The sequence below is a fragment of the Bombina bombina genome, chromosome 6 (assembly GCF_027579735.1).
Source record: "Bombina bombina isolate aBomBom1 chromosome 6, aBomBom1.pri, whole genome shotgun sequence".
NCBI classification, from domain to species: domain Eukaryota; kingdom Metazoa; phylum Chordata; class Amphibia; order Anura; family Bombinatoridae; genus Bombina; species Bombina bombina.
In genome coordinates this window covers 852,274,403-852,296,950 of record NC_069504.1, presented here as the reverse complement: position 1 = coordinate 852,296,950, position 22,548 = coordinate 852,274,403, and the positions used below count along the sequence as shown (strand labels likewise).

At 43.4% G+C, this 22,548-nt stretch overlaps 1 protein-coding gene across 1 annotated transcript in view; it reads right to left on the bottom strand.

Annotated features, from left to right (window-relative positions):
• The window catches only part of STAG3 (stromal antigen 3), a 1,295,475-nt gene that overhangs the window by 436,662 nt on the left and 836,265 nt on the right, over positions 1 to 22,548 (bottom strand). Inside the window, exon 15 of the mRNA XM_053719478.1 lies at positions 15,697 to 15,789. Within this exon, the coding sequence (XP_053575453.1) occupies positions 15,697 to 15,789 (93 nt within the window). The remainder of the gene's footprint in view (positions 1 to 15,696; positions 15,790 to 22,548) is intronic.

Here is a 22,548-nt window from a genome sequence, read left to right as displayed (position 1 = left end):
AATACCAAAGCTAAAGTACACGGATGATGGGAGGGACAAGGCAGGAACTTAAACGGAAGGAACCACTGCCTGTAGAACCTTTCTCCCAAAAACAGCCTCCGAAGAAGAAAAAGTATCAAATTTGGAAAATTTGGAAAAAGTATGAAGGGAAGACCAAGTTGCAGCCTTGCAAATCTGTTCAACAGAGGCCTCATTTTTAAAGGCCCAGGTGGAAGCCACAGCTCTAGTAGAATGAGCTGTAATCCTTTCAGGAGGCTGCTGTCCAGCAGTCTCATAGGCTAAACGGATTATACTCCGAAGCCAAAAAGAAAGAGAGGTTGCAGAGGCCTTCTGACCTCTCCTCTGTCCAGAGTAAACAACAAACAGGTTAGATGTTTGGCGAAAATCTTTAGTAGCCTGTAAGTAAAACTTCAAGGCACGGACTACGTCTAGATTATGCAAAAGACGTTCCTTCTTGAAGAAGGATTAGGACATAATGATGGAACAACAATCTCTTGATTGATATTCTTGTTAGAAACCACCTTAGGTAAAAACCCAGGTTTTGTATGCAGAACAACTTTATCTGAATGAAAGATCAGATAAGGAGAATCACAATGTAAGGCAGATAACTCCGAGACTCTTCGAGCCGAGGAAATAGCCATCAGAAAAAGAACTTTCCATGAAAGAATTTTGATATCAATAGAATGAAGAGGTTCAAACGGAACCCCTTGAAGAACTTTAAGAACCAAGTTTAAGCACCATGGAGGAGCAACAGGTTTAAACACAGGCTTAATTCTAACTAAAGCCTGACAAAATGCCTGAACGTCTGGAACTTCTGCCAGACGCTTGTGTAAAAGAATAGACAGAGCAGAAATCTGTCCCTTTAAAGAACTAGCTGATAATCCTTTGTCCAAACCCTCTTGGAGTAAGGACAATATCCTAGGAATCCTAACCCTACTCCATGAGTAATTCTTGGATTCACACCAATGAAGATATTTACGCCATATCTTGTGGTAAATTTTCCTGGTGACAGGCTTTCGTGCTTGTATTAAGGTATAAATTACTGACTCGGAGAAGCCACACTTTGATAGGATCAAGCGTTCAATCTCCATGCAGTCAGTCTCAGAGAAAGTAGATTCGGATGATTGAAAGGACCTTGTATTAGAAGGTCTTGTCTCAGAGGCAGAGTCCATGGTGGAAAGGATGACATGTCCCCTAGGTCTGCATACCAGGTCCTGCGTGGCCACGCAGGCGCTATCAATATCACTGATGCTCTTTCCTGTTTGATTTTGGCAATCAGACGAGGGAGCAGAGGAAACGGTGGAAACACATAAGCCAGGTTGAAGAACCAAGGCGCTGCTAGAGCATCTATCAGTGCCGCTTCTGGGTCCCTGGACCTGGATCCGTAACAAGGAAGCTTGGTGTTCTGGCGAGACGCCATGAGATCCAATTCTGGTTTGCCCCAACGGAGAACCAATTGAGCAAACACCTCCGGATGGAGTTCCCATTCCCCCGGATGAAAAGTCTGACGACTTAGAAAATCCGCCTCCCAGTTCTCTACACCTGGGATATGGATCGCTGACAGGTGGCAAGAGTGAGTCTCTGCCCAGCGAATTATCTTGGAGATTTCTGACATCGCTAGGGAACTCCTGGTTCCCCCTTGATGGTTGATGTAAGCCACAGTCGTGATGTTGTCCGACTGAAATCTGATGAACCTCAGTGTTGCTAGCTGAGGCCAAGCCAGAAGAGCATTGAATATTGCTCTTAACTCCAGAATATTTATTGGGAGGAGTTTCTCCTCCTGAGTCCATGAACCCTGAGCCTTCAGGGAGTTCCAGACTGCACCCCAACCTAGAAGGCTGGCATCTGTTGTTACAATTGTCCAATCTGGTCTGCGAAAGGTCATACCCTTGGACAGATGGGCCCGAGATAACCACCAGAGAAGAGAATCTCTGGTTTCCTGATCCAGATTTAGTAGAGGGGACAAATCTGTGTAATCCCCATTCCACTGACTGAGCATGCATAATTGCAGCGGTCTGAGATGCAGGCGCGCGAATGGCACTATGTCCATCGCCGCTACCATTAAGCCGATTACTTCCATGCACTGAGCCACCGTGGGGCGCGGAATGGAGTGAAGAACACGGCAAGCATTTAGAAGTTTTGATAACCTGGACTCCGTCAGGTAAATTTTCATTTCTACAGAATCTATTAGAGTCCCTAGGAAGGAAACCCTCGTGAGAGGAGATAGAGAACTCTTTTCTTCGTTCACTTTCCACCCATGCGACCTCAGGAATGCCAGAACTATCTCTGTATGAGATTTGGCAATTTGAAAGCTTGACGCCTGTATCAGGATATCGTCCAGGTAAGGAGCTACCGCTATGCCTCGCGGTCTTAGGACCGCCAGAAGTGAGCCCAGAACCTTTGTAAAAATTATTGGGGCTGTAGCCAACCCGAATGGAAGAGCTACAAATTGGTAATGCCTGTCTAGAAAGGCAAACCTCAGGAACTGATGATGATTCTTGTGAATCAGAATGTGAAGGTAGGCATCCTTTAAGTCCACTGTGGTCATGTACTGACCCTCTTGGATCATGGGTAAAATGTTTTTTTTGTTTAGGATCTTGAAATCCAAAATTGGTCTGAAGGTTCCCTCTTTTTTGGGAACCACAAACAGATTTGAATAAAACCCCTGTCCTTGTTCCGTCTGCGGAACTGGATGGATCACTCCCATTACAAGGAGATCTTGTACGCAGCTTAGGAATGCCTCTTTCTTTATCTGGTTTGCAAATAATCTTGAAAGGTGAAATCTCCCTTGTGGAGGAGAAGCTTTGAAGTCCAAAAGATATCCCTGAGATATGATCTCCAACGCCCAGGGATCCTGAACATCTCTTGCCCACGCCTGGGCGAAGAGAGAGAGTCTGCCCCCTACTAGATCCGTTGTCGGATAGGGGGCCGCTCCTTCATGCTGTCTTAGAGGCAGCAGCAGGCTTTCTGGCCTGCTTGCCCTTGTTCCAGGACTGGTTAGGTTTCCAGGCCTGCTTGGATTGAGCAAAAGTTCCCTCTTGTTTTGAAGCAAAGGAAGTTGATGCTGCACCTGCCTTGAAATTTCGAAAGGCACGAAAATTAGACTGTTTGGCCTTTGATTTGGCCCTGTCCTGAGGAAGGGTATGACCCTTACCTCCAGTAATGTCAGCAATAAATTCTTTCAAACCAGGCCCAAATAAGGTCTGCCCCTTGAAAGGAATGTTGAGTAATTTAGACTTTGAAGTCACATCAGCTGACCAGGATTTGAGCCATAGCGCCCTACGCGCCTGGATGGCGAATCCGGAATTCTTAGCCGTTAGTTTAGTCAAATGAACAATGGCATCAGAAACAAATGAGTTAGCTAGCTTAAGAGTTCTAAGCTTGTCAACAATTTCAGTCAATGGAGCTGTATGGATGGCCTCTTCCAGGGCCTCAAACCAGAATGCCGCCGCAGCAGTGACAGGCGCAATGCATGCAAGGGGCTATAAAATAAAACCTTGTTGAATAAACATTTTCTTAAGGTAACCCTCTAATTTTTTATCCATTGGATCTGAAAAAGCACAACTGTCCTCAACCGGGATAGTGGTACGCTTTGCTAAAGTAGAAACTGCTCCCTCCACCTTAGGGACAGTCTGCCATAAGTCCCGTGTAGTGGCATCTATTGGAAACATTTTTCTAAATATAGGAGGTGGGGAAAAGGGCACACCGGGCCTATCCCACTCCTTACTAATAATTTCTGTAAGCCTTTTAGGTATTGGAAAAACATCAGTACTCACCGGCACTGCATAGTATTTATCCAGCCTACACAATTTCTCTGGCACTGCAATTGTGTCACAGTCATTCAGAGCAGCTAATACCTCCCCAAGCAATACACGGAGGTTCTCAAGCTTAAATTTAAAATTAGAAATCTCTGAATCTGCACATACCTTATTACAGGAAAACCTGCACGCTATTCCCCATCTGAAGTTACCTCACTCCTCAGAATATGTGAGAACAGCAAAGGATCTTAGTTACTTCTACTAAGATCATAGAAATCACAGGCAGATTCTTCTTCTAATGCTGCCTGAGATGAAACAGTACACTCCGGTACCATTTAAAAATAACAAACTTTTGATTGAAGTTAAAAAACTAACTATAATACACCACTCTCCTCTTACTACGTCCATCTTTGTTGAGAGTTGCAAGAGAATGACTGGATATGGCAGTGAGGGGAGGAGCTATATAGCAGCTCTGCTGTGGGTGATCCTCTTGCAACTTCCTGTTGGGAAGGAGAATATCCCACAAGTAATGGATGATCCGTGGACTGGATACACTTAACAAGAGAAATAGCCTCCGAAGAAGCAAAAGTATCAAATTTGTAGAATTTGGAAAAAGTATGAAGCAAAGACCAAGTCGCCGCCTTGCAAATCTGTTCAACAGAAGCCTCATTTTTAAAGGCCCAAGTGGAAGCCACAGCTCTAGCAGAATGAGCTGTAATCCTTTCAGGAGGCTGCTGTCCAGCAGTCTCATAAGCTAAGCGGATTATGCTTCTTAGCCAAAAAGAAAGAGAGGTTGCCGAAGCCTTTTGACCTCTTCTCTGTCCAGAGTAAACAACAAACAAAGTAGATGTTTGACGAAAATCTTTAGTAGCTTGTAAGTAAAACTTTAAAGCACGAACCACGTCCAGATTATGTAAAAGACGTTCCTTCTTTGAAGGATTAGGACACAATGATGGAACAACAATCTCTCGATTGATATTCTTAGTAGATACCACCTTAGGCAAAAACCCAGGTTTTGTACGCAGAACTACCTTATCTGCATGGAAGATCAGATAAGGAGAATCACATTGTAAAGCAGATAACTCGGAGACTCTACGAGCCGAGGAAATAGCCATCAAAAAAAGAACTTTCCAAGATAAAAGCTTGATATCTATGGAATGAAGAGGTTCAAACGGAACCCCTTGAAGAACTTTAAGAACCAAATTTAAGCTCCATGAGGGAGCAACAGGTTTAAACACAGTCTTGATTCTAACCAACGCCTGACAAAACGCCTGAACGTCTGGAACATCCGCCAGACGCTTGTGCAAAAGAATAGACAGTGCAGAGATCTGTCCCTTCAAAGAACTAGCTGATAATCCTTTCTCCAAACCCTCTTGGAGAAAAGATAATATCCTGGGAATCCTGACCTTACTCCATGAGTAGCCCTTGGATTCAACCAATAAAGATATTTACGCCATATCTTATGGTAGATTTTCCTGGTAACAGGCTTTCGTGCCTGTATTAAGGTATCAATGACAGACTCGGAGAAGCCACGCTTTGATAAAATCAAGCATTCAATCTCCATGCAGTCAGTCTCAGAGAAATTAGATTTGGATGATTGAAAGGACCTTGAAGTAGAAGGTCTCGTCTTAGAGGCAGAGTCCAAGGTGGAAAGGATGACATGTCCACTAGGTCCGCATACCAGGTCCTGCGTGGCCACGCAGGCGCTATCAAAATCACTGATGCTCTCTCCTGCTTGATTTTGGCAATCAGTCGAGGGAGCAGAGGAAACGGTGGAAACACTTAAGCCAGGTTGAAAGACCAAGGCGCTGCTAGAGCATCTATCAGCGTCGCTTCCGGGTCCCTGGACCTGGATCCGTAATAAGGAAGCTTGGCGTTCTGGCGAGACGCCATGAGATTCAGTTCTGGTTTGCCCCAACGATGAATCAATTGAGCAAACACCTCCGGATGGAGTTCCCACTCCCCCGGATGAAAAGTCTGACAACTTAGAAAATCCGCCTCCCAGTTCTCTACACCTGGGATATGGATCGCTGATAGGTAGCAAGAGTGTTTCTCTGCCCAGCGAATTATTTTGGAGACTTCTAACATCGCTAAGGAACTCCTTGTTCCCCCTTGATGGTTGATGTAAGCCACAGTCGTGACTGAAATCTGATGAACCTCAGGGTTGTTAACTGAGGCCAAGCCTGAAGAGCATTGAATATTGCCCTCAATTCCAGAATATTTATTGGGAGGAGTTTCTCCTCCTGAGTCCACGATCCCTGAGCCTTCAGGGAGTTCCAGACTGCACCCCAACCTAGAAGGCTGGCATCTGTCGTTACAACTGTCCAATCTGGCCTGCAAAAGGTCATACCTTTGGACAGATGGACCCGAGATAGCCACCAGAGAAGAGAATCTCTGGTCTCTTGATCCAGATTTAGTAGAGGGGACAAATCTGTGTAATCCCCATTCCACTGACTGAGCATGCATAGTTGCAGCGGTCTGAGATGTAGGCGTGCAAACGGAACTATGTCCATTGCCGCTACCATTAAGCCGATTACCTCCATGCACTGAGCCACCGAAGGGCGCGGAATAGAATGGAGAACAAGGCAAGAATTTAGAAGTTTTGATAACCTGAACTCCGTCAGGTAAATTTTCATTTCTACAGAATCTATCAGAGTCCCTAGGAAGGAGACTCTTGTGAGTGGGGACAGAGAACTCTTTTCCTCGTTCACTTTCCACCCGTGCGACCTCAGAAATGCCAGAACTATGACCGTATGGGACTTGGCAATTTGGAAATTTGACGCCTGTATCAGGATGTCGTCTAGATAAGGGGCCACTGCTATGCCCCACGGCCTTAGGACCGCCAGAAGCGACCCCAGAACCTTTGTAAAAATTCTTGGGGCTGTAGCTAACCCGAAGGGAAGAGCCACAAACTGGTAATGCCTGTCCAGAAAGGCAAACCTTAGGAACCGATGATGATCTTTGTGTATCGGAATGTGAAGGTAAGCATCCTTTAGATCCACCGTAGTCATATATTGACCCTCCTGGATCATAGGTAGGATGGTCCGAATAGTTTCCATTTTGAATGATGGAACTCTGAGGAATTTGTTTAAGATCTTAAGATCCAAGATTGGTCTGAAGGTTCCCTCTTTTTTGGAACTGGATGGATCACTCCCATAACTAAGAGGTCTTGCACACAGTGTGAGAATGCCTCTTTCTTTATCTGGTTGAAAGATAATCGTGAAAGGTGAAATCTCCCTTGTGGAGGAGAATCCTTGAAGTCCAGAAGATACCCCTGAGATATAATCTCCAACGCCCAGGGATCCTGAACATCTCTTGCCCATGCCTGGGCGAAGAGAGAAAGTCTGCCCCCTACTAGATCCGTTACCGGATAGGGGGCCATTCCTTCATGCTGTCTTAGAGGCAGCAGCAGGCTTTTTGGCCTGCTTGCCTTTGTTCCAGGACTGGTTAGGTTTCCAGGCCGTCTTGGACTGAGCAAAAGTTCCCTCTTGTTTTGTAGCAGAGGAAGTTGATGCTGCACTTGCCTTGAAGTTTCGAAAGGCACGAAAATTAGACTGTTTGGCCCTTGATTTGGACCTGTCCTGAGGAAGGGCATGACCTTTACCTCCAGTAATGTCAGCAATAATTTCCTTCAAACCAGGCCCAAATAGGGTCTGCCCCTTGAAGGGAATGTTAAGTAGTTTAGACTTTGAAGTCACGTCAGCTGACCAAGATTTAAGCCATAGCGCCCTACGCGCCTGGATGGCAAATCCAGAATTCGTAGCCGTTAGTTTAGTCAAATGAACAATGGCATCAGAAACAAAAGAATTAGCTAGCTTAAGTGCTCTAAGCTTGTTAAGTATGTCCTCCAATGGAGTCGTTGTCTGTAAAGCCTCTTCCAGAGACTCAAACCAGAACGCTGCAGCAGCAGTGACAGGAGCAATGCATGCAAGGGGCTGCAGGATAAAACCTTGTTGAATAAACATTTTCTTAAGGTAACCCTCTAATTTTTTATCCATAGGATCTGAAAAAGCACAACTGTCCTCGACAGGGATAGTAGTACGCTTTGCTAAAGTAGAAACTGCTCCCTCCACCTTAGGGATCGTCTGCCATAAGTCCCGTGTGGTGGCGTCTATGGGAAACATTTTTCTAAAAATAGGAGGGGGGGAAAACGGCACACCGGGTCTATCCCCCTCTTTATTAATAATTTCTGTAAACCTTTTAGGTATTGGAAATACCTCAGTACACACCGGCACTGCAAAGTATTTATCCAGTCTACACAATTTCTCTGGCACTGCAATTGTGTCACAGTCATTCAGAGCAGCTAAAACCTCCCTAAGCAAAACACAGAGGTTCTCAAGCTTAAATTTAAAAGTAGAAATATCAGAATCAGGTTTCCCTGAGTCAGAGATATCACCCACAGACTGAAGCTCTCCTTCCTCAGCTTCTACATATTATGAGGCAGTATCAGACATGGCTCTTAAAGCGTCTGTATGCTCTGTATTACGCCTAACACCAGAGCTATCACGCTTTCCTCTAAATTCAGGCAGTCTGGCTAATACCGCTGACAGTGTATTATCCATGACTGCCGCCATGTCTTGTAAAGTAATCGCTATGGGCGTCCTTGATGTACTTGGCGCCATTTGAGCGTGAGTCCCTTAAGCGGGAGTCAAAGGGTCTGACACGTGGGGAGAGTTAGTCGGCATAACTTCCCCCTCGTCAGAATCCTCTGGTGATAAATTTTTTAAAGACAAAAGCTGATCTTTATTGTTTAAAGTGAAATCAATATATTTAGTACACATTCTCATATGGGGTTCCACCATGGCTTTTAAACATAATGAACAAGGAGTTTCCTCTATGTCAGACATGTTTGTACAGACTGGCAATGAGACTAGCAAGCTTGGAAAATACTTTAAATCAAGTTAACAAGCAAATATAAAAAACAGTACTGTGCCTTTAAGAGAAACAAATTTTGTCAAAATTTGAAAAACAGTGAAAAAAGGCAGTAAATCAAACGAAAATTTTACAGTATATGTAATAGGTTAGCAGAGCATTGCATCCACTTGCAAATGGATGATTAACCCCTTAATGCAAAAAACGGATCAAAAAAACGAAATAAACGTTTTTTAAACAGTCACAACAACTGCCACAGCTCAGCTGTGGCCCTACCTTCCTCAATAAATGACTTTTGAAGCCTTTAGAGCCCTTCAGAGATGTCCTATAGCATGCAGGGGACTGCTGAGGGAAGCTGAATGTCTCTGTCTGTAATTTTACCTGCACAAAAAAGCGCTAAAATAGGCCCCTCCCACTCATACTACAACAGTGGAAAGCCTCAGGAAACTGTTTCTAGGCAAAAATCAAGCCAGCCATGTGGAAAAAACTAGGCCCCAATAAGTTTTATCACCAAAGCATATATAAAAATGATTAAAAATGCCAGCAAACGTTTTATATTGCCATATTATCAGAGTATATATCTCTGGTAGTAAGCCTGATACAAGTCGCTATTAAATCACTGTTTTTAGGCTTAACTTACTTTAATCAGGTACCAGCAGCATTTTCTAGTCCCTAGAAAAACTTAAAACTGCACATACCTCAATAGCAGGATAACCTGCACGCCATTCTCCCTCTGAAGTTACCTCACTCCTCAGACATATGTGAGAACAGCAGTGGATCTTAGTTACAACCTGCTAAGATCATAGAAAAACGCAGGCAGATTCTTCTTCTATGTACTGCCTGGGATAAAATAGTACAACTCCGGTACTATTTGAAAATAACAAACTTTTGATTGAAGAAAAAAACATAATTTATGCTTACCTGATAAATTTATTTATCTTGTAGTGTATCCAGTCCACGGATCATCCATTACTTGTGGGATATTCTCCTTCCCAACAGGAAGTTGCAAGAGGATCACCCACAGCAGAGCTGCTATATAGCTCCTCCCCTCACTCCCATATCCAGTCATTCGACCGAAACAAGACGAGAAAGGAGAAACCATAGGGTGCAGTGGTGACTGTAGTTTAATTAAAATTTAGACCTGCCATAAAAGGACAGGGCGGGCCGTGGACTGGATACACTACAAGAGAAATAAATTTATCAGGTAAGCATAAATTATGTTTTCTCTTGTTAAGTGTATCCAGTCCACGGATCATCCATTACTTGTGGGATACCAATACCAAAGCTAAAGTACACGGATGATGGGAGGGACAAGGCAGGATTAAGCGGAAGGAACCACTGCCTGAATAACTTTTCTCCCAAAAACAGCCTCCGAAGAAGCAAAAGTATCAAATTTGTAAAACTTGGAAAAGTTGTGAAGCGAAGACCAAGTCGCGGCCTTGCAAATCTGTTCAACAGAGGCCTCATTTTTAAAGGCCCAGGTGGAAGCCACAGCTCTAGTAGAATTAGCTGTAATCCTTTCAGGGGGCTGCTGTCCAGCAGTCTCATAGGCTAAGCGAATTATGCTCCGAAGCCAAAAGGAAAGAGAGGTTGCCGAAGCTTTTTGACCTCTCCTCTGTCCATAGTAAACGACAAACAGGGAAGATGTTTGGCGAAAATCTTTAGTAGCTTGTAAGTAAAACTTCAAGGCACGGACTACGTCCAGATTATGTAAGAGACGTTCCTTCTTTGAAGGAGGATTAGGACACAATGATGGAACAACAATCTCTTGATTGATATTCTTGTTAGAAACCACCTTAGGTAAAAACCCAGGTTTGGTACGCAGAACTACTTTATCTGTATGGAAAATCAGATAAGGAGAATCACATTGTAAGGCAGATAGCTCAGAGACTCTTCGAGCCGAAGAAATAGCCATCAAAAACAGAACTTTCCAAGATAAAAGTTTAATATCAATGGAATGAAGGGGTTCAAACGGAACTCCTTGAAGAACTTTAAGAACCAAGTTTAAGCTCCACGGGGGAGCAACAGTTTTAAACACAGGCTTAATTCTAACCAAAGCCTGACAAAATGCTTAATTCTAACCAAAGCCTGACAAAATGCCTGGACGTCTCTCCTGTTTGATTTTGGCAATCAGTCGAGGGAGCAGAGGAAACGGTGGAAACACATAGGCCAGGTTGAAGAACCAAGGAGCTGCTAGAGCATCTATCAGCGTTGCTCCCGGGTCCCTGGACCTGGATCCGTAACAAGGAAGCTTGGCGTTCTGGCGAGACGCCATGAGATCCAGTTCTGGTTTGCCCCAACGATGGACCAGTTGAGCAAACACCTCCGGATGGAGTTCCCACTCCCCCGGATGAAAAGTCTGACGACTTAGAAAATCCGCCTCCCAGTTCTCTACGCCTGGGATGTGGATCGCTGACAGGTGGCAAGAGTGAGACTCTGCCCAGCGAATTATCTTTGAGACTTCTAACATCGCTAGGGAACTCCTGGTTCCCCCTTGATGGTTGATGTAAGCCACAGTCGTGATGTTGTCCGACTGAAATCTGATGAACCTCAGTGTTGCTAACTGAGGCCAAGCTAGAAGAGCATTGAATATTGCTCTTAACTCCAGAATATTTATTGGGAGGAGTTTCTCCTCCTGAGTCCACGATCCCTGCGCTCTGTATCTCTCCTAACCCCAGAGCTATCGCGCTTGCCTCTTAATTCAGGCAATCTAGATAATACCTCTGACAGGGTATTATTCATGATTGCAGCCATGTCCTGCAAGGTAATCGCTATGGGCGTCCCTGATGTAATTGGTGCCATATTAGCGTGCGTCCCCTGAGCGGGAGGCGAAGGGTCTGACACGTGGGGAGAGTTAGTCAGCATAACTTCCCCCTCGACAGAACCCTCTGGTGATAATTCTTTTATAGATAAAGACTGATCTTTACTGTTTAAGGTGAAATCAATACATTTAGTACACATTCTCCTATGGGGCTCCACCATGGCTTTCAAACATAATGAACAAGTAGGTTCCTCTGTGTCAGACATGTTTAAACAGACTAGCAATGAGACTAGCAAGCTTGGAAAACACTTTAAAACAAGTTTACAAGCAATATAAAAAAACGTTACTGCGCCTTTAAGAAACACAAATTTTCCCAAATATGAAATAACAGTGAAAAAATGCAGTTACACTAACGAAATTTTTACAGTGTATGTAATAAGTTAGAAGAGAATTGCACCCACTTGCAAATGGATGATTAACCCCTTAATACCAAAAACGGAATAACAAATGACAAAAAGGTTTTTTAAACAGTCACAACAACTGCCACAGCTCTACTGTGGCTTTTTACCTCCCTCAATACGACTTTTGAAGCCTTTTGAGCCCTTCAGAGAAGTCCTGGATCATGCAGGAAGAAGCTGGATGTCTGTGTGTGTAATTTTTGCTGTGCAAAAAAAACGCTAAAATAGGCCCCTCCCACTCATATTACAACAGTGGGAAGCCTCAGGGAACTGTTTCTAGGCAAAATTCAAGCCAGCCATGTGGAATAAACTAGGCCCCAATAAGTTTTATCACCAAACATATGTAAAAAACGATTAAACATGCCAGCAAACGTTTTAAAATACACTTTTATAAGAGTATGTATCTCTATTAATAAGCCTGATACCAGTCGCTATCACTGCATTTAAGGCTTTACTTACATTACTTCGGTATCACCATTTTCTAGCAAATTCCATCCCTAGAAAAATATTTTAACTGCACATACCTTATTACAGGAAAACCTGCACGCTATTCCCCCTCTGAAGTTACCTCACTCCTCAGAATATGTGAGAACAGCAAAGGATCTTAGTTACTTCTGCTAAGATCATAGAAAACGCAGGCAGATTCTTCTTCTAAATACTGCCTGAGATAAACAGTACACTCCGATACCATTTAAAAATAACAAACTTTTGATTGAAGAAATAAACTAAGTATAAAACACCACAGTCCTCTTACGACCTCCATCTTAGTTGAGAGTTGCAAGAGAATGACTGGATATGGCAGTGAGGGGAGGAGCTATATAGCAGCTCTGCTGTGGGTGATCCTCTTGCAACTTCCTGTTGGGAAGGAGAATATCCCACAAGTAATGGATGATCCGTGGACTGGATACACTTAACAAGAGAAATTAGCCTTGTTTTTGGCCTTAAACGGCCTATCTTGTGGAAGGGCATGGCCCTTGCCCCCAGTTATATCTGAAATAATTTCTTTCAGCTCTGGGCCGAATAGGGTTTTCCCCTTGAAGGGAATATTTAACAGTTTTGTTTTGGACGACACATCCGCCGACCACGATTTGAGCCAAAGCGCTCTTCGCGCCATGATGGCAAAACCTGAGTTTTTCGCCGCTAGTTTAGCTAATTGGAGAGCGGCATCAGTGATAAAAGAATTAGCCAGCTTTAAAGCATGAATTCTATCCATGACCTCATCGTATGAAGTCTCCCTCTGGAGCGACTCCTCCAGGGCCTCGAACCAAAAAGCCGCTGCAGTAGTTACCGGAATAATGCAAGCAATTGTTTGAAGCAGAAAACCTTGCTGAACAAAAATTTTCTTCAGCAATCCTTCCAATATTTTATCCATAGGATCTTTGAAAGCACAACTGTCCACTATTGGTATAGTTGTACGCTTAGCCAGTGTTGAAACAGCCCCCTCTACCTTAGGGACCGTCTGCCACGCGTCCCGCCTAGGGTCGTTTATGGGGAACATTTTCTTAAAGATAGGTGGGGGAACAAAGGGTACACCTGGTCTCTCCCACTCCTTAGTCACAATATCCGCCACCCTCTTTGGGATCGGAAATGCCTCAGTGTATACAGGGACCTCTAAAAATCTGTCCATTTTACACAATTTTTCAGGGACCACCATGGGGTCACAATCATCCAGCGTAGCTAAAACCTCCTTAAGCAGGACGCGGAGGTGTTCCAGCTTAAATTTAAACGCTAAGGAATCTGACTCTGCCTGCTGAGAAACTTTTTCTGTGTCAGAAATTTCTCCCTCAGACAGACCTTCCCTCACTGCTACCTCTGAGTTTTGTGAGGGTACTACAGATAAATTATCCAAAGCTTCAGATTGCTCATCCTCTGTATTTAAAACTGAGCTATCGCGCTTTCTTGGAAAAACTGGCAGTTTGGATAAAAATGCTGCAAGGGAATTATCCATTACTGCTGCTAATTGTTGTAAAGTAATAGGGGCCAATGCGCTAGAGGTACTAGTCATCGCTTGCATGGGCGTAACTGGTGTAGACACGTGGGGGGAGGAAGAAGGGCTATCCTCATTACCCTCCGTTAAGGAATCATCTTGGGCAGCATTTTTAATTGTCACTGGATGATCTTTAAAATGCTTAGATGTTTTTGCACACTTTAAACATAAATGTAATGGGGGTACTGCCATGGCTTTTGAACATAAAGAACAAGGTCTATCTGAAGGCTCAGACATGTTTGACAGACTCAGACAACACTAAAATATTGAAAAAAAAACTTTTTGAAAAAACGTTACTGTCTCTTTAAATAATAAAAGGCACACACTTTTTTTTACCAAATCATCAAAAAACATCCGATCTTAATGAAATTTTCACCACATGATCCTAATGCCTTGAAATGATTGCACACACATTTTCAAATAATTTAACCCCTTAATGCCCAAACCGGAGCAAAATGAAGTAAACACCCGGTTTAACCCACTACAGTACGATGCCACAGTCTTTGCTGTGGCTTTACCTTCCTTTAGGGTTAATTGCAGGTGTAAATTAAGCCTCCCTGAAGTCCTCCTGTACTCTTAAGGCTCTGCACATGAAGCTGCATGGAGCTGTGTTGCAAATCAACTGCGCAATTGAGGCGCGAAAATGAGGCCTCCTCCTTGAGTTATGGGGCCTTTCTGAGTCAGATTAGCTGTCTTACAAAATGCCAGGCATAAAAAAAGTCCCCAAAAAGTGTTTCCAACGTCTAAAACGCTTAATAAATATAAGATTACCTTAATAAAGTAATCGATTTAGCCCATCACAGTGTCTGTCAGTATTAAAGCCCTTAACTGAAGCCATCATTCTATACTGTGTCTCAGAAAATGGCTTACCTTCCCTCATGGGATTTCTGTCAGTCTTCTAGCACTACCAAGTCTTGTTAGAAAAAATGACTGAACATACCTTAAGCAGGATAAGCCTGCAAACTGTTCCCCCCAACTGAAGTTCTCCGGTACTCAACAGTCCTGTGTGGGAACAGCAATGGATCTTAGTTACAACATGCTAAAATCATTTTCCTCTCAGGAGAAATCTTCATCACTTTCTGCCTCAGAGTAAATAGTACAAACCGGCACTATTTTAAAATAACAAACTCTTGATTGAAGAAATAAAAACTACAAATCTAACACCACATACTCTTTACCCTCCCGTGCAGATGCTACTTGTTAGAGCGGCAAAGAGAATGACTGGGGGGGCGGAGCCTGAGGGGAGCTATATGGACAGCTTTGCTGTGTGCTCTCTTTGCCACTTCCTGTAGGGATTGAGAATATCCCACAAGTAAGGATGAATTCGTGGACTGAATACACCAAGTAAGAGAAAGCTTCAACATGCAGTAGTGTAGAAGAGGCTGGATACAACAATACCAAGCATTGGTATGAGGTATTCAGCCTAAGATATACTCTTTTGAAGGAACCTCCCCTTAAAGGGGTATTATGTTACACCTGTCCATTGACGACAATAAATTCAGAATCTTCAGCAGAACACTTCTCTCTGCCTACCTCCATGAAACAAGGCAAAACACTACTAGAAGGGTAGAGGAAGTGGGAGAGATACTTTATATGCTTTGCTAGGGGTGTCTTTGCCTGGCCAGGTGAAATATTTTCAATAGGTTTCGAATGAATTTGTGGACTCTCACTAGCTTTAGAAAGGAAAATACTTACTCTAATTTTAAATCAACTATGCATAGGGTAGGACTGAGTATAATAAAGAAGAGGTGAGTGTAATAAAGAAGAGGTGAGTGTAATAAAATATAACCAACAATATGAAGATGTATAATAATGAACATATAGATTCTACAAGTTTTTATAATTTTTAGACTTTAGTACCTTTGCTAGGAGCTGAGGTAGGATTAGAATCATATGACGGGTGAGTCTTACTTTATCCTCTGATTGAATCTTTTTGTCCTTAACAGATACCACCTATAGAATAAAAGACAGAGGTTAAGCAGAAAGTACAACAGAAATGAAAGGATTGTTAGCAGCAATTGCAAAGTGACACCCTAAAGGGACATTAAACACTAAGGGGCCGAATTATCAAGCTCCAAATGGAGCTTGATGCCCCTGTTTCCATACGAGCCTTCAGGCTCGCCGGAAACAGTAGTTATGAAGCAGTGGTCTAAAGACCGTTGCTCCATAACTTGTCTGCTGTTTCTGAGGCTGCAAACTTCAATCCGCCCGATCTTATACGATCGGGCGGATTGACACCCCCTGCTAGCAGCTGATTGGCCGTGAATCTGCAGGGGTGGCATTGCACAAGCAATTCACTAGATGTGCGGCAGACATGATACATATCATGTCCGTCTGCACTTTAGTAAATTGGCCCATATGGGTCAGAATAAAAGTGAGCGCAATTTAGCGATTTCACTCTCACACTAACTGCTCTAGAAGTAAATTTTTTGCTTGTGGCAGGTTGCGCTCCTATTAGAAGTTGAAAGTTATTGCTTGTGTGCTAACCCGATTTTTGCAAAAAGCCGAAGTTAAAATAGTGCGTGCGATAACCTGTTCCCCCATAGAAGTCAATAAAAAAAGTAAAAAAAAACCCAAAAAAACAAACACCCCACTTGTGTACTAACTTGAATGCATATTCTTAAGTGTGCTAATCCGATATAAAAATATGAATATTTCACATTTCAATGTTCTTCAACAAAATGTAGAGGGGGAACCAGCACACACTTTCACAATCCAACATCCAGGGTGCTCTTCAAAGTAGCATAGACAGTATTCAGACAATAGGAAGGCACTCACCATTTTTTTAAGGACGGGGGCAACCCCCGAAAACGTTAACTACAATAAAGAGTTATACTTTTAAAAAAACGGTGAGTGCCTTCCTATTGTCTGAATATTATATATATATATATATATATATATATATATATAAAACACAAAATTTAAGAGAGATTAGGTGGTTTAAAATAAAATCACATGTTAAAGACTGGGAATTCAGCACTCTTTTGTAAAGAACAAAGAAAAAGCAACACATCTTGAATTTGAAACAAAGTTACATTTATTCTCACACTGTGTCGAGCTCAGGCTCGTTAGATTGACACCATCCAGATACACCGGATACAATAAATATTGTGGTTTTAAATACTAAAATATTAAAAGTACAAATGCATTACCAACTCAAAGCATTGTACAACTCAAAGCATTTCACATATGCTAGAAAAATTGTTGCTAGGACCGGTCCATGTGAAGTGACAGGCAGTTAACAAATTTTAATTTCTTCCAAAAGTACACAGAGCTGTGGTAAAGCCACAAACATGCTACAACTGAATAGGCACAAAAACGTGAACCTCAAATTGAATTCTCAGACCCATTAAGGTTTTAGTAAAACTGATGTCAATAATTGAGGCTTACTAATAGTTGTGCATAGTCATTTGTCAACTCTTAGACAACAGCACATAGAATCCGCCCGATTCTATATAAGTTTTGTTACTAAGCGTAGCATGAGTGTTTAGAAAAATGTCATACAAAAGGAAAACTTGTTCACAGTTAGATGAATAGCATAGGCTGTTTGTAAAGTGGAATAGTACCCTTAGGGCTCAGCAGAGCTTAGTAGGGAGTTTAATATGTTAACAGTCTATTGCGGACTGATATAGTAGTGATAAATCATCCAACCAATATATGCTTATCCAAGGATTGTTAAGTGCAAAGTAATAAAAGCCAGCAGACAAGGATTTAGAAGGTCTGCCACAGGTATAAGTAGAAATCAAGATGGTATGCAGCAAAGCACTTAAAACATGTATAGTCAAGCTGTAGCAAGACAAGGGTTGAAGCCAAAAAGACAAAGATGCAGGAGGATATTCTTATCTGTAACCATACCCCTCCGTCAACTGCACCTGTCTTGTATAGAAAGCAGCATGAAAAGCAATAGTCATGGATGGCGGTAATGGTGCGTGTTAGATGAAGCAAAATAACAAACAGCAATGCAGGAGGATACCTCGTTTGTGTAATCGTACCCCTCTGTCAACTGCACATGTACGTTATATATGGCAACATTACCAGACTTCAGTGTTTAATCAATAAGCTGCTTCGCAGAGTTGGCATAAGATCCACTGTGCAGACCAGACTTAAATGTCTTCCATAAATTTCACGTCTGTGTTCACCTTGTTGGAGCTTTTTAGGATGTATCGGCACGCTCAAACTTCTCCGCCATGCAAACAGACAAACAAACCAGCGTGTCAGATCACGTGGAGCGGCCGGCCAATTGCTGATGCGCATTTCACCCCCTCGTCACTAGAGTGACAGGGTTTCCTCAGGGCTATAAAAACTCAATTGCAGAATCAATTGGGTCAGCCACCTGTACTAACACTCCAATATTATATCCAACACACTAACAGTGAAGTCACAGGACTTCCGGTGGGCGGAGCTAGCGGCTGGCAGCAGAAGTACAGAGCTCCGGGAATCTGCTTCATATTAATGGTGTTATTTGCTGCCAGCCAACTTTCCCCACGACGCTGCCTTGCTGGGTTGCCCTTTAAGGTACCCCATCCGGCCAAAGAACTATCGTGAAGGGCAGAAAATCGCCCTTGCCTCGGAAGTCTCAAACAAACTGCGCCACACGGCGCGAGCGGTAGCGCTGACCGGCGCCATTTTGGAGGAGCTCCCTCCGTCACCTCCGTGCCAGTTTCAGCTCAGAACGGGCCCTACAAGCAGACCGGCCTTGAATGCGGTAATCAGAAGGATCAGGTGAGAGGTGGTAACACCGCAGACTCTTAATCAGATGATTAGAACCGCTTCACCTCAAACTGTGACCGTGTGACGCCCAGGTAACGGGCTCCCAGGAAGATATTCTATGCATGCCCATAAGAGATTGCTGCACACTCTGATAGACTGTAAAAGTAGTGTGGATGCACATACAGATATAAAGACATTTCAGCCAGCTCCAGTTCACTGGCCCCACAACAAGGCACAACCTCACTACCACACTGGGAGATAAACTTGCTATTATTTTCTCAGCAGGAGGATACCAGCCTTCTTGTGCCCCTGTGGTTGATAAGGGGTGAACGCATGAACACCTGCTCTGCTTGAGACCTGATCACTGGGACAGTCCCTGCATAAACTATATATTGATCTATACAGACTTTTTCTATACAGACTCTTTTCACCTCATAGCTGGTATAGCTCAATTTTTAAGGATTGTGTTTATGATCCACCAGCACTGTTTGAGAGGCCTGCTAAACAGGACAGAAAAAACACTTGTGTCTACATAGTTGGTACAGCTAAATTTTTTTATTGTCTAACACCTGCATCTTGGCATGTGATATCTGCAAATTCAAAATCTGTGTCTCCATCTCCTCCATTTTCCCTTCACATACCTACCTTGATTGCTGCAATACACAGTGCAACAGCGCCACCTGGTGGTTTCTTCACAGTGTCATACAATTTCCAATATTTGTCTGTATTTTGCTCTATGAAAGTGGACGAGTATTTCCACAGGCTGCCCTCGCCTTCAAGTAGCACCATGAGTCACAGATCAAAAAATTAGGAAAAAAAACAAAAGCCTTTGACAGAAACGCAGGCAAACCCATCATTTGCAGATGCTGAAGGCAGCACCCCAGGAGATCATTCTTCACTCCTACAGGAGCTCAAGGCTTTCTTTTTACCAAAAATGGATAGCTTGCAGGCTGGTGTTGACACCTTAACCAGCGAAGTGCGGCTCTTCTCTACTCGCATGTCGGCCGCGGAACAAAGAATTTCGGGGGTTGAAGACAGACAGCAGGAATCAGAGGTTTCTTTAAAACGTCTACTGAAACAAAATCAACAGCTAATGGATAAGGTGGAGGACCTGGAAAACCGCAGCAGGCGAAATAATCTACGAATCATAGGCGTCCCTGAATCCATTAAAGATAAAGATCTACTAGAATTTGCCGCTCTGACTCTCCCAAAAATTCTGGGCCTGCCTCAGGACTGTTTACCTCTGGACATTGAAAGATCACATCGCATAGGCCCTAACAGGTACCTAGAAAATTCCAAGGAGAAGCCACGACAAGTAATATTTAAATGCTTAAATTTCCAGGATAAGCTAGCAATCTTGCGAGCCTACAGGGCGGCTAAGGAAGTCATCTTCGAAGACCACCGTCTCTTGCTTTTCCAGGACTTTTCAGTTGAGGTTACTAAGAGACGTAAGGACTTTGCTTCTATCTGCTCCACTCTGCATAATCAGGGACGTAAATTTGCACTCATGTTCCCAGCTACCCTGAAGATTCAGAGTCTTTCAGGCCCCAAAACCTTTCATACGCCTGCGGCAGCACAGGCATACCTGGCATCAGAGCGGAGACAGGATAATGGCTGATGGGACTTTTTTTAAGTATTAACGTTCACAATCTCTTTTCATATGCATCATGTTGATTACATTATGTATTTTGCTCTTGCGGGTCCTGTGGCTCTGGTCATGCTTGCCAGTCTTGGCTGTGGCCGGAGGCACGGTTCCGCACATGGCAACTTGTTATCTCTGTTATTACACTATCTGTGCAGGTTCATGTTTGTCTATGCATTGCACTGTTATGGTAAGGAAATATTATTCAGCATACTTAAACCTTAGTTCTAATATGCGTGTTATTAAGACAGTTCTCAGTTACCGCTGGTTTCCCCTGTGTCCCCTAGTAGGCTTAGTTCTTCGCCTATCCCACACAAATTCCAGTGGAGACCCTCTGTCCACCACTTGCCTTTTGACCGTTGCAGATTTTGGTGTTACAATTCTGTTCAGGCCCCAGGGCATTGACACCGAATATAAAAAACATAATTCCCCATCTCAATGCCCATATACACCCTCACCTGGCTACCTAGGGCCTATCCACTTGCCCCTGCCATATGCAGAAACCCTTGGTAAATTTTCTCATCTTAAAACTATACTGAACATTCCAGGGCCTTGTATGGCTATAGTGCTTCCTATCCCCTCCCCCAAGGGCAGAATTCTGGTTCTAAGATGTTATGCTTCCTGTTATTATGATGTGTGTTTTTGTTCATCTTTCAGTCCTTCTATAAACAAATTGCTTCTGTGAAGATAACTATTGACATTACTACAACCATGGGTGCTGACCTCTTACTCATATATATTGTTAATGCTGCTGTATGTTCTTATTTCTTTTGTAGCGACTGCTGGAATAAGACCTGGAGGCCTCTGGTTCCCCCTCCTTCATCACGTCATCCTGTCCTGAGGACACATCTATGCTTTCCCATAACTGTAAGTCACTTGTTACTACCTACACCTCAGACACCACAGGGGACACTTACTAGGACACTACCTACTGGGTCGTGCCCTCTCCATCCCTGCACTCTGTAGACATGACTCTTCCCCTTAAAATTATAGCGTGGAATGTAGGGGGCATTACGTCCCCGGCAAAGAGAAGTAGGATTCTCCACCACCTAAACTCACTGAAGGCTGACATTGCTATGCTCCAGGAGACAAAACTGACAGTTGAGGAACATGCAAAGTTAAAAATCAGATGGGTGGGACAGGTCCTCAGCTCCCCTACAGAGGGTAGGAAAAGAGGAGTTGCCATTCTAGTGCGAAAGGGTTTAGCGGTCTCCTTGACAGCAGTGGACATAGACAAAAAGGGACGGTACATAGTCGCATCACTCCAGACCAATACACATACATACACTCTCTGTAATGTTTATGGCCCTAATGCCCATGATCCCCCCTTTTGGACAAATTTATTGGCGATATTGGCCACACATAGTGCCCCTTTAATAATGGGAGGTGATTTTAATTTAGCTCAGGCTCTTCCTCTGGATAGGTTTAGAGATCCCTCAACCTCTGGCTCCTTAAAAAAACACGTGATCCGCTACAAGCGTGAGGTATCCTTGATTGGATCCTTCAAGGAGACTCTGAATTTACTAGATGTCTGGAGAGCAAGGAACCCGGATGAGAGGGATTTCACTTGCCTCTCAAAAACATACCATACTATGTCGCGTATTGACTATTTCCTAACTTCCTCAAGTATAACGCCACAAGTCTTATCCACTTATATTGGCCAAGTCACTTTATCAGACCATGCCCCAATTACCCTGATACTGCAGCCCCATCCCCCTAGACCTCCAAACAGAAGTTGGAGATTTCCTCTCCACCTGTATAACAACATTGAGTTCCGTAGACACTTAAAAGCATCCTGGACGCACTATGCATCTGACAATGCTTGTCATTCGGGTACGCCAGATTTGTTCTGGCATGCCTCAAAAGCGGTGATGAGAGGTCTTATAACCTCTTTTGCAACACACCATAATAAGCAACTTACGAGGGTAGATGAGACTCTCCTTGCCCAACTCACTGCAGCTTACAATAACTACTTATCTACCCCCACGCCAGAATCTAGGAAATCTTACTATGAACTCAAACAGACAAGGGATACTTTCTTAGCTCAACAAGACAACAAAGTCAATATTCACCGACAGGGTCGCTATTACCGTCATGGTAATAAGGCCGGTAAGTTGCTGGCCAAACTAGTTCATTCCTATAAACCCAAGTCCCAAATTCTAGCCATTAAATCTAAGGGTACCCTCACCGCTAACGCCAAGGAGATTATGACTGAATTCGTAGACTATTACACTTCCCTGTACTCTAAACAACCTATCCACATAGAAGCCAAGCGTGCCTTTTGGGACGCAGTAAAACTCCCCACTCTTACGGAAGAGCAGTCTTCCCTGTTGAATTCTCCTATAAGTCCCCAGGAGGTT